This window comes from Polypterus senegalus, chromosome 1 (genome assembly GCF_016835505.1).
Source record: "Polypterus senegalus isolate Bchr_013 chromosome 1, ASM1683550v1, whole genome shotgun sequence".
Classification (NCBI taxonomy): Eukaryota; Metazoa; Chordata; class Cladistia; order Polypteriformes; family Polypteridae; genus Polypterus; species Polypterus senegalus.
The window spans coordinates 247,411,556-247,424,783 of NC_053154.1; the positions used below are offsets into that span (position 1 = coordinate 247,411,556).

Genomic DNA, 13,228 nt, shown 5'->3' on the forward strand with positions numbered 1-13,228 from the left:
ATGAAAAAGAAAAGGAAACATTTTAAAAATAATGTAACATGATTGTCAAAGTAATTGTTTTGTGTATTTGGCGGCAGCGTCACGAAGTTGTTTTCGGTAGCTGCATCAGAAAATGTACCACGTCTGACACGCCTCCTTTTTACTGTTTTCTCACAGCTTGGATTGCTGCTGTCATATATATACACACACACACACACACACACACACACACACACATACATATATATATATACATATATATACACATACATATCTTCATATCTATATACATATCTACATATACACACATATACATATACTGTATATATATATATATATATATATATATATATATATACACACACATACATACCTATCTACATCATATATAAACACACACACACATACATATACACATACATATCCTTATACAGTATCTACATATCTATATACATATCTACATATACACACTAAAGGCGCTTTTCCACTGCATAGTACGGCACAGCACGGTTCAGTACAGCTCACCTTGGTTCGGCTCAGTTCGGCTCGGTTTGCGTTTCGACTGCAGTTTAGTACCGCTTTAGAGTGGGCGGGATTATTCACGTGTCGTTATAGTTGCGCCGCCTCTACTGCCGTGACACCGTGGAACTTTTACAACAACACGCAGACAACGACAACACTTTAGCTCGACGGCAGCGCAAGGTTAAGCATCTAAAAAGCACATCACTAGCTAACTTTTATCACTGTTGCAAAGCATAAAATGAACTTAACTGCCAGTGTAACATTAAAATGCTGATTCTGTATATTACAGATCTTCCACATTTTGCAAAAAAGTCGCCGCAACAGACTATCTGTTTGGACATTTAACCGTGCTTCAGAGTGGTGGGATGTGATTGTTCCCGGTTTACAAACACTCAGTGGCTGGAGAACTTTCGAAACTTCGCGTGTCTGTACCTTTAAAGAAAAGAATAGCCAGTGACACAGTAATGACGATTTTCTCCGCCAATCAGTGACCAGCAGAGTTTACACGTCATATTTTGGTAACGGTTCGGCACGCTTGGAACCTCGGCTGAGGTGGTACTAAAAAAAGGACCAGGTACCAGGTACTGTTCCCAGTGGAAAGCCCCGCAAAAGTGAGCTGTACTGAACCGTGTCGTGCCGTACTATGCAGTGGAAAAGCGGCTATATATATATATATATATATATACATACACATACATACCTATCTACATCATATATACGCACACATACATACATACACACACACACACAAATTATATATATGTGTGTATGTATGTATGTATGTATGTGTTATATATATATATATATATATATATACACATACATATACTTGTGTGTATGTTTGTATGTGTCTATATGTGTGTGTATAGGTTTGGTCACTGAGTGCAAGGGAAAAATAATAAATTATAGTCTATAAATTATTAAACAGTAAAACATTAACGTTTTAAGAAGTACAGGTACATTGAAATTACATTTTCTATGTGAACGTTCAAATTTGTGCCTTTGGTAATGTGCCTTACCGGCAATTAAAGAAAATTAGTTTTGTGTCCTCTGCAGTGTTAAGAGAAAGGCTTTGGTTTGGGATAAAAGGAAAAAAGGTGTAAAGAAAGGAAAGTTGCCTTTTTCTTTTATATAGTATAGAGAGATGTGTTCGCTGGCGTTATGATCGCCTTTTAGAGACAGTCGCGGTGGGTCTGGTGAGACGTCCCCGCCATTAATCGGCTGTGATGGCACTGTCAGTCCTCCACTCCTGTGCGTGTCTTCATAATCCGAGCTGAGGACCTCATAATCGTATACGTGCAAAAGAAAGTGTGAATCGCCTTAATATTATTTTGCCGTGGTGTAGAAAAGGGGTCCGTGTTTGCACTTGTCTGGGCTATAGCGCAGGGGGAGGATGAAAAAAATTAAAAGTGTTCACTTTGACTTAAGGCAGAAGCGCAGTCAGCGTCTCAAAGGCCGGCACAGCTATGCACGCACGCTGGCTGCTCGACTTTTGCTGGGCAGGAGACCCCAGTTTTTGCAGACACGTTCATGATATCAAAAGTCTCAGCGCTCTTTGGAGGTCATTCATATATATATATATAGCAAAATACCGCACCGCAGCGGAGAAGTAGTGTGTTAAAGAAGTAATGAAAAGAAAAGGAAACATTTTAATAATAACGTAACATGATTGACATTGTCATGAGTGTTGCTGTCATATATATGCCTGCCTAAATAAGTCACCCTCGCTTTCCTCTTACTTTTTTACCGTTCATTTAATCATGGCTAGTGGTGGAAAAATTATAAAATGGAAGGAGGATGGCTTTACCAAAACAATTATTGATGGCGGATCGATTATTCATAAAGCTTGAATTGGTGATCTGTTTTCTGTGTTAACCTCATATTTTTTCATACTTCTTCTCAAACTAAGGTGGTGCGAGGGTAAAATGAATCGGGATCGCTGATCAATGTAATCGGTGTACCAGGAAATCATGCATTGACAAAAGCTCCCTTTGCTTGTAATGCAAAGTGTGATTAAATGCATTATTTTTTAACGCGTTATGGAGCACATGCATCAAAGCTTCTCAGCTGTGCTTGTGCTAAGAAAAGGAAAGATTTTAAAAATAACGTAACACGATTGTCAATGTGACCTTTTGTAAGTAGTGCCTGGAGGATTCAGTGTGGAGAAACTCTAGAGACAGCGTGTGTATTAACTTGTGGATTTTTCTGTGAGTATTTGGTGGCAGTCTGACGAAGTTGCTTCGGAAGACGGCGTTAGCCGCGGAGCTCAGCTCAGAGCGAAATTAGATGAATGGGAGGGAGATGATGACGTGACTCCCCCACCCGCCTTTAACTGTCAATCCCCCACAAACACAGTCTCGGAATTTGCATAAGCACACCCCTTCACCTACAATTTTAACTTAGTTACAAAGTGATCAAAACTCTCGTTTATATCCTGTGTCCTCTTATTAAACTTGTATCCCGCATTACCTGTGGGCATGTGAAACGCCAGCGGTAGCCTGTCTATGAACTTAAAGTTTAGGTTTACACCTTACTTTCTTTCCGAGGTAGCAGCACTCATGAATATGGTAGTATATGTCACTCGCTCGCTTCTTATTGTTTCGCTGCCTTCTCAATTATATAATTCATGTTTTCTTAAGCGCTTTTTGGAGGTCTTCCTGGTTTTCTACGCACTGCGTTGACAGTCAGTTCACGTGATTACGTGGGCGGCGTGATGATGTCACACGAAACTCCGCCCCCCCACGTCTTTCCAGCTCAACTCTATTACAGTTAATGGAGAAAAATACCTTCCAGTTATGACCATTAGGCGTAGAATTTCGAAATGAAACCTGCCCAACTTTTGTAAGTAAGCTGTAAGGAATGAGCCTGCCAAATTTCAGCCTTCGACTTACACGGGAAGTTGGAGAATTAGTGATGAGTGAGTGAGTGAGTGAGTGAGTGAGTGAGTGAGTGAATGAGTGAGTGAGTGAGGGCTTTGCCTTTTATTAGTATAGATTAATGTTATATCAATACTATCTAATTGGCTTTTAACAGCAGTTCGTTTGAGAAAGTACAAACTGTATTGTTACTAACAAAGAGTAACTGGTTTGAAAGTTTTCTTATTGGCACAAATGTCCATTTCTCGTGATTGGGAGACTTAACCAAAGAACTATTTACAAAAAGAGCACTAACACATGACCCAAAATGAAGCAGTGCAGCCATGTTTAATACATTCTTTAGCACGAAAAAAGCAATCACTAAAGGTTCCTTCTAGAGAAAAAGAGGTGAACAGCAGCACTGATTAAACACAAACCAAAAACATCAGGTTAGCACCCATTTAAGAGACAGACAGATGAATATCTACAGTTTTCACTTTATGACCATCTGGATATACTATACCACTTCAATACAACTTATATTAAAATGTATAAAATAGTACATGTTCAAGTTTTAGATATAACAAAGCCATAGCGTACTGCAAGTGTGAATTCTTGGTTCCATGAAGAAGTTCCACTGTTTGCCGTTTGCTGACAGGTGTCTTGGAAGAGCCTAGCATCTGCTTTAACTCATTACTGCTTCCTGAATGTGAAGGACTTCTAGGCATACCAACTTCTACAAAGGCATCATTGGAACCTGAGAATACAAAAGTATACTAAGATCAAATGGAGAAAATAAAAATAACTGCACACAAATAACACTCAAATGATGATTAAAAAAACAGAAAAGGGAAAACTGTATTTTATAAATTTTAACAGCTATAAAGTTACCTTCATCAGAACTGGGTTTGCTGGCTAGCGACTCTTTGGGACTGTGGCCACTGGTATCATTAGAAGCATCCGAATGACTAGAACTTATGACATTATCTGCCAAACAAGATGCTGCCAGTCGGCTATATATGGAGCTTGAGTGCTGAGAACAAAATAACATGAAGAATTAATTATAAAGTGCCTATGAAAAGTATTCACCCATCTTTTATATATTTTTATATTTTATTGTTGCACAACATTGAAATCACAGCTTATTTAATTTGGCTTTTGTAACATTGGTCAATAGAAAAACACTAACGTCATAATGAAAAGAGATCCCTACAATGTAGTAAAAATTTATTACAAACATTAAACCTAAATCATGATTGGTGCAGCCAGTTGGTTTTAGAGGTCACATTATTAGGTAAACAGAGATCACTTGTCTGTAGTCAAGGAGCTTCAAATGAATGTACCGGTAGTATAAATGCAACTTATCTGAATGGTTAAACTTGTGGTGCATCAGTATCGAGTCCTTTCCCTACACAATTAAGACAAATGAACACTCTAGGCAACTCTGTGAATAGGTGATTGAGAAGCACAAGTGTTGGAAACAATCAAATATTCAAGCCACTGAATATCCAGTTGAGCTTAGTTAAATCATTCATTAAAAAATGGAAAAATTTATCACAGCCATACATTTACCTAGAACAGGCCAACTACAAAATCGAGTGATTGTGAAAGAAGAAAAACAGTGAGGGAGGCCACCAAGAGAACTATGATAGCTCTGAAGGAGTTACAATCTACGCTGGCATGGACTGAGCATACAACAACTGATGCCCAGGTACCCAACTAGTCACAACATTATGGGAGAGTGATAAGAAAAAAGCCATTGCTTTTTATTTATATATATATAAAAAAAAAACCTCACAAGTGACATCTCAGGTAGAGCTAGGCACATGGGAGAATATAAAGTCAGCTGGGAAAAGGTTCTATGGTCTGATGAAAGCATACTTTAGCTTTGCACTTTATCAAAAACATACCATGCCCACCATGGGGCATGGTGGAAGCAGCCTCAAGCTTTCGGGATTTTTCTCTGCAGCAGACCTTGGTAGGCTTATGGGGGAGAGGGCAAAACAAATGCAGCAAAAAACAGGGAAACTCTGGAGGAAAAAAATTTTAGCAAGACAAAAACCCCCATGCATAAAGTCAACTCTACATAGGAATGGCTTAAAAACAACATGTTAATGCCCTGGATTTGTAGAGTTACAGCCCAGATTTCAGTATAATTAGAAAATTGTGGCTGGATTTAAAATGCTGTTCACTCACAATCTCCATGCAACCTGACAGAGCTTGAACACTTTTGCAAAAAATAATGGGTAAATATTGCAGTGCCCAGATGTGCAAAGCTTATGGAGACATGCACACACAGACTCAAGGCTGGAACTGTTGCCACAGATGCAACTAAAACTATGACCTGAAGGGAGTGAATTCTTACGCACTCAATTACTTTGGATTTTAGATTTGTAATTTTATGTCACTCTGCAGAAATCTGTTTTCACATTGACATTAAAGAGTCTTTCTGTTGATCAGTGCTAAAAAAGCTAAATTAATTCTCCCATGATTCAATGCTAAAAAACAATAAAGTGTGAAGCCATCCAAGGTAGTGAATATTTTTTTTATATGCATATATAGTCAAAAGGACATTTGTCACAAACAGCAGGTTAAAATCTGAAGTTCGCTCCGGAGATATTCAGTACCTTTCTGTGCCCATTGACAGCAGGAGGACTCTTTCTGTTTTCTGAGAGTCCGTTCACCTGACCATCAATAGCTGTTAATCCAGGAGGAGGTGATGGGGGATTTTGTGCATAACTTTGGACTCCCGAAAGCAAAATACTTGTTAATGTGGCTTGGGTTGCAGGATGGATCATAAGAGGAGAAGAAAATCCTGAAGAAAATAAAATTACTCACAGTCAAGCATTCTACATATTGATCACTTTCAATGCAATAAAACACCATGAATTAACCAAAAAAGTGCATGGATTCTAAATATACATATTCTCAACAAAATAATACCCTTTGACAAAAAAAATACTTATGTTAGGTAAGGTGTATGTAAAGAACTGTCAATCGCACATGGTTAATACCGGTTTTAGACACTGCATCCGTAAATATAGTTATAGCTGGCAGAAAGGGAGTAATTTAACTCTCTTTATAAAGACAGCGTGGGCAACAGTGTGGGGTTGTTCAGTTGACACAGGGTAGACAGAGACAGAGTAAGCGATGTGAACCAGTTTTGTATTTTTCAAGGGGACTGTCTTAAGAGTTTTAACTCTTAACTGTTTTAAAAGACTGCAATTGGATGGAGTTGTATTTGGGTAACAGCCTTTGATTTTTTTTTTTACTGGTCTCAACATAGGATTGTTTTGTTTTAACTGTAACAGTATCACTGTAAATATTCTTGCACCCAGAACTGGGAGTTCCTCTTTTTTATGGAATGAAATGTACTTATGTGTTGTACATCTGCCTCTCTTGTGCCTCTCTCTTAAACACCCTTGGTCCTGGTCGGTTCCCAACTACTAGCAGATCATCTTCTCCAGCAGGTGGTTTGAGACAATGACAAAGTGCTTGAGTAATGTTTAGCAAAAAGTTCTTATTCTTCTTAGTAATTGTAAAACCCATCCGATTAGCTGAATAGGATGTACATACGCTACAGGTAGGCACAGTACTACTGTGATTTCTTAATTCCATAAATAATTTTGCATCTGGCTGGGTTACATATCAATTCTAACACAGACTATTTCATAATTGCACGAAGTATGATGGTTCTTTTTATAAGGAACTAGCTGGATTACCCAGTGGCTTCACTCACTGAGTGCAAGGGAAAAAATAAAATGTAGTATATAAATTATTAAACAGTAAAACATTAACATGTAAGAAGTAAAGATACATTAAGCAGTACTGGAGTGCTTTCGGGTAAAATACATTTTAAAGGTGCTATAACACAACATGTAAGTAGCACTAACAGAAGCTTATGTATTTGGATCATCTCTCGGTAGCAGATCCCTTGTGAAAGGCGCTACATGACCGCTGTGGTATAGAAATTACATTTTCTATGCAATCCTGCAAATTTCTGCCTGACAACCCTTGCACTACGTGCCTGTGATTTAAGAGAAAAATTATTCTGAGAAATATGGACGCTGCCCTTCCGTGCTTAACGGGCAGAAGGTCCAAACAATTCTCAAGTCCAAAACTTATCATGAAGAGGTCAGTACATCTTCTTAGATGTAAACCCTCCATCTTCTTAAAAGAATTTATCACAAAAGCAACCTTGAATGTTGCAGGGTTTTAGTGACCTGAACTCACCTTAAGGGACAGTAAGTAGTAGTGAAGCACAATTTACAAAGAGAGTTTTGCTTCGATGGTGCCGATCACACTCATTCAAAATGATTTCCACTCTCCCAGGAGCTGATGGGGCACTCGAAGTGTCACAAACAGTGCGAGAAGAAAGGATGCCGCCCGAAACTGAGAAGCTCTCGACCCGGTAGAGCAGCCCGACATTCCGCGCCTCCGAGTGTCCACTTTGTTCTCACGACCCCTCACTTCTGAAGGTGGTGTTGCTTTCACATTGTTTACAGCTCAGTGCACTATCCACTATCAAGTACTGCCAACTAAAAAAAAGTTATAATGTGGCAGTTTCCGCGACAGTCACGTGGACGAATAAATAAAATTTCTCTGTCAGAATGCGCCTGGTGGCAAGTGGTCCAGAGAGTAGGGCTGGGAGAGGGCGACGTGGGGTACACTTCTATGGGATAGATCGGCATGTTTGTGTTTACTTCTTTTCAATATCAGTAAAGTAACTCTCACACAAATAATAATTCATAAAGACGATATAAAGATGGCGCCCACAAATGAAGTGATTAGTTCCTGAATTATAATATGTTCTGTGGTCATATGTAATTTCTCTTTCGCATGGTCATACGTAATTTCTGTTTCAAATGCGAAAAGAATCTATATATATAATTCACTAAGGCAAGACACCCATGGAAAGCACGCCGGAAGGGGCGTGGATTCACTAAGCCGCCGACAAGTAAGACACCTTGGGTGCACGCAGGGAGGAGCCACGCCCACTAACTCCAAGACCATTGGATACGACGACAACTTGCAGAGCCACGCCCACCAACTTGGGAGCAACGACACAGAAAGAACGCTATCATTTATATTTGTCTGTCATAGAGGCCTAATGTACCTCCGAGCCACCTTGACTGTTCATAGAGGCATGTTTCTCGCGGAGGTGTGTCGCCATATGCAGCGTGTAAAACAGTCTGTGAGGGGTATCCCATGGGAACCTTAAAACAATCCTTTACAACTGAGGTTAAAACATAATGAAGCACTCAGTCTTTAAAAACCGAGTTTTCAGTTACGACGCACGACCGCATGCACCATGGCAAACTGTTTTACACGCTACACACAGCAATTCACATCCGCGACAAACATGTGTCTTCTTCACTCATGGACAATTATATGTTGCTCTCTCCAGAGTTCCATCTTTTCATTCACTTTCTGTTGTATCCTCAAACCCTCCCTTTTTAGAAAACTGTGTCTTTCCAGAAGTGTTCAACCATCAATAAATAATTATGCTGCGTTTGTTATGCCGCGGGTTCACTATTGTGTTGTATTTTGCTCTCTCCAGAGTTCCATCTTTTCATTCACTTACTGTTGTATTCTCACACCAACCCGTTTTAGACAACCGTGTCTTTCCAGAAGTGTTTAGCTTTCAATAAATAATTTTGCATAAAATTGAGCGTGTGTCTACCCGGGCAAGAGAGGCGTGGGTAAGCCATTGAACCCCATTCGGGCTGCAAACTGTGGAATTCCCACTAAGTGCGACTCATACGCTCCCACTGGTTGCGTCCCTACCATTTGTGCACACCCCACTCCCACCTTGCTACTACCGTGGTCGGGTATCTTATATTTAGTGTCTGGATTATATTTAGAAAAGCAACCAACGACTCAAGTGACGAGTTGGAGGTGGGCACATGAGTGAGCAGTACATACTGAACGAGAATTCAGCAGACTAGTATGACAGAGGGAGCTGAATAGACGTCCTTCTACTCTCCTCCCATTCCACATTCCACACTGTGCACCCCCCCCATCCCTCCGTCTGGCAAGAGAAGGCGCGATTGCGGTCTGCCAGTTTTCAGTCATGGACGATTGTGTGTTGGTTCTTTTCGTGCATTGTTACAATGTTGCTTTTCTTGCTGATTTATTACATTACCGATTTTTCAAATGTTAATTTTCTCCCTGTGCTTAAAAATCATCAAAAAACCGGCCTGATTATGCGTCGTATGGTACGCCGCGGGTTGGCTAGTTATATATATATATATATATAACTATATAGATGACATGAATACAAGTATCATGTAAATATATGCCGTATCAATATGTATATATCAAAACAAAAAATAAACAAATCTGATTTTGCACCATTATAATCTATACTAACAAAAGGCAAAGCCCTCACTGACTCACTGATTCATCACTAATTCTCCAACTTCCCGTGTAGGTAGAAGGCTGAAATTTGGCAGGCTTATTCCTTACAACTTACTTACAAAAGTTAAGTAGGTTTCATTTCGAAATTCTATACGTAACAGTCATAACGGTCGATAACGGTCGACAACATCCGCCATGTTGAACTTTCTTATTTACGGCCCCATCTTCACGAAATTTGGTAGGCGGCTTCCCTGCGCTAACTGAAACCGATGTACGTACTTATTTCGATGGTATGATGCCACTGTCGGCCGGCATATTGAACTTTCCAACGTCACTAATTCTTCAACTTCCCGTGTAGGTAGAAGGCTGACCCCATCTTCACGAAATTTGGTAGGCGGCTTCCCTGCGCTAACCGAAACCGATGTACATACTTATTTCGGTGGTACAACGCCACTGTCGGCCGTCCTTTTTGAACTTTCCAACTTCAATAATTCTCCAACTTCCTGTGTAGGTAGAAGGCTGAAATTTGGCAGGCTCATTCCTTACAGCTTACTTACAAAAGTTAAGCAGGTTTCATTTCGAAATTCTACGCGCAACGGTCATAATGGTCGCCAACGTCCGCCATGTTGAACTTTCTTATTTATGGCCCCATCTTCATGAAATTTGGTAGGCGGCTTCCCTGCGCTAACCGAAACCAATGTACGTACTTATTTTGGTGGTGTGATGCCACTGTCAAACTGTCGAACTCGATTGAACTTTTCAACGGTCTTTGTTACTTATGGGCCCATCTTCAAGAAATTTGGTACGCGGGTTCCCAACGCTAACTGAATCCTACTTACGTACATATATACGTCCATAGCCTGCAGCTCGGTCACCGTGTGTGGCGGAATTGGGTCCCCCATCCAATCCACGCTGTGAGATTTAAAACAAGATTACTGTTCACATGGCCAACTGTACGTTGCATGCTCAAGAGTAAGCTCAGCGCACAGCTTGGTCATATTACAACCGGAGGGCCGAACTCAAAATGTGGTATACAAAGAGATCCTTAACAAATAATTATTGGTATATTTTTCCTCAGTTTAAAAAGGTTTAATTTTCTTCTTAATAAAAATTTTAAGTCAGTACTTCACCGCTGCGAAGAGTGGGTATTTTGCTAGTCTACTAATATTTTAAAAACATTTTGTTAATATTTTCAAAGCAAGATTTTTAAAGTACACTAATAATATTCTTTCAATGTTGCAACATTATTATTTTCAATCAGATGTAACTAATGTTTAATTTGAAACTTTATATCAGGATATATAAGATAAAACCAAAACCTTAAAACCCTTAAAGTTTAAAATATCTATAACAAAGACAGTGAAATGTAATGTGCTTCTTAAAGTGGTAGGCATAAAAATAAATCATGTACTTGCATGCTTTAATTACTAATAAGAAACTATTATACAATCCCAAATCAATAAAAGTTTGGATGGTATGTAAAATGCATAAAAAAACACAGTGATTCTTAAATTTACTTGACTTTATTGCTATTTCATGTTTTGTATGTTCAGCTTCATTTCATGTGTTAATATACATCCATTCCTTCATTTCAGACCTGTAACACATTCCAAAGAAAGTTGGAACAGGGTTAAATTAGGCCCAGTAATGAGGTAAAATAATTAAATTATAATGTGATTTCAAACAGGGGCTATCAACAGGTGATTGTAATCATGGTCTGGTACAAAAGCAGTATCCACAAAATGTTGAGTCTTTGAAGAGCAAAGATGGGCAGAGAATTGTGTGTGAAAAAATTACTGAAACGTTTAAAAACAATGTTCCTCAAAGAAAGATTAGAAGGGATTTACATATTTCTCCTCCTAAAGGAATCAGGAAGAATTTCAGTATATAAAGGGTAAGGCCACAAGCCTAAACTGAACATTCGTGATTGCAGACCCCTCAGATGACACTGCACCAAGAACTGTCACTCATCAATAGCTGATATAACCACATGGGCAAGGGATTACTTTGGAAAACCTTTGTCAAGCACTACAATATGGAGTTACATTCACAAACACCACTTAAAACTTTACTGTGCAAAAAAGCAGCCTTATGCTAACCATGTCCAGAAGCAGCCTCAGCTATACTGGGCAGGGCAGTATCTGGGATGGACCATCACCACAGTGGAAATGTGTATTGCGGCCACACAAATTTGTATTCCAGACCTTCTTTGGAAGAAACGGATGCCGTGTGCCCTGGACAAAATACGAAAAGAACCACCCAGACTGTTATCAGCAACATATCCAAAAGCCAGGGTCTGTTATGGTATGGGGTTATGTCAGTGCTCTTGGCAAAAGTAATTTATACTTCTGTGATGGCAACATTAATACAGAAAAGTATATTGAGATTTTAGAACAACATTGCTGCCTTTTCCAGGGATATCCATGCATTTTTAAATAAGACAATGGAAAACCTGCACACATTACAAAGGCATGGCTGCGGAAGAAGAGGGTACAGGTACAGGACTGGCCTATCTGCAACAAAGAATGTGGAGAATTTTCAAATGAAAAATGCGACAACGAGGACTCTGTGCTGTTGCACACCTTAAGACATGCTTGCAAGAAGAATCAGACAAATAGCACATGCAACGCTTCATTGCTTGGTATCTTAAATGCCAAAATGATTTTTAAGTGTTGTGAGAAGGAATGGCGACACTAGAAAATGAGTGCTTTACCGTCCCAACATTTTTAAAAATGTTTTGCAGGCCTGAAATTTAGGAATGGATAAATATTAAAAAAATCTGACTCATGAATCTTTTTTTTTTTTTTTTTGCATTTTTCATGCAATCCTTTTCTGACTTGGAGCTTTACAAGTCAATCAAAATATCTTTCCTAAAATATAGTACATGAAAAAGACCATTCAATCTGCAATACATAAATTATAAGCTTTAACTACAAGATATTAAAAATGGTCTACCAGGAGCATTTGTAGTACTGGCGATGGAAGCTGCCCAAAGTGTGTGATTTGGAGATCCTGAGCTTGTGTTTTGAAGTGGACTAGCTGAACTATTGAGAGCATTCAGCAGGGAGTTGGGTGTGCTTGAGCTACTAACAGAAGAGGCTGCATGACCCAGAAGACCTGTAAAAAGCATAACAGAAAATAATGACAAGATGACAACAGAGAAGATTTTATAATGGCATGTTCTTAGCAACTGTAATTGTGGAAGCAGACCCTAAAACAACAATCAAGTATAGCAGATGCAGTAGGTTAATTTCCTGTCACTTGCTAGATGCAAGTACAAAATAATTATGAGCTCCTCAATACCTCGCATTAAGTAGTACAAACACAATTTATATAGTTGAAATGCAATTATGACGGGATATTAGGACATCTGCAAATAAATAGAGGTGCCCAAAATAGCACAATGCTCCATGTGCAATATCATCCAGAGGAATGGCAAATACTGCTACTAGGGTTTACAAAACCTCATTAGGAATAAATGTGTACAAGGGGAGTCAAAATGAAGTACCACA

General features: G+C 39.1%; 1 protein-coding gene across 1 annotated transcript in view; it reads right to left on the reverse strand.

Moving 5' to 3' along the window:
• Positions 1-13,228, reverse strand: part of bicc1b (BicC family RNA binding protein 1b) — a 394,885-nt gene that overhangs the window by 48,793 nt on the left and 332,864 nt on the right. Inside the window, exons 11-14 of the mRNA XM_039771563.1 lie at positions 12,672-12,833; positions 5,984-6,171; positions 4,248-4,389; positions 3,957-4,113 (exon numbers count right to left, since the gene is read on the reverse strand). Coding sequence (XP_039627497.1) covers positions 3,957-4,113; positions 4,248-4,389; positions 5,984-6,171; positions 12,672-12,833 — 649 coding nt within the window. The remainder of the gene's footprint in view (positions 1-3,956; positions 4,114-4,247; positions 4,390-5,983; positions 6,172-12,671; positions 12,834-13,228) is intronic.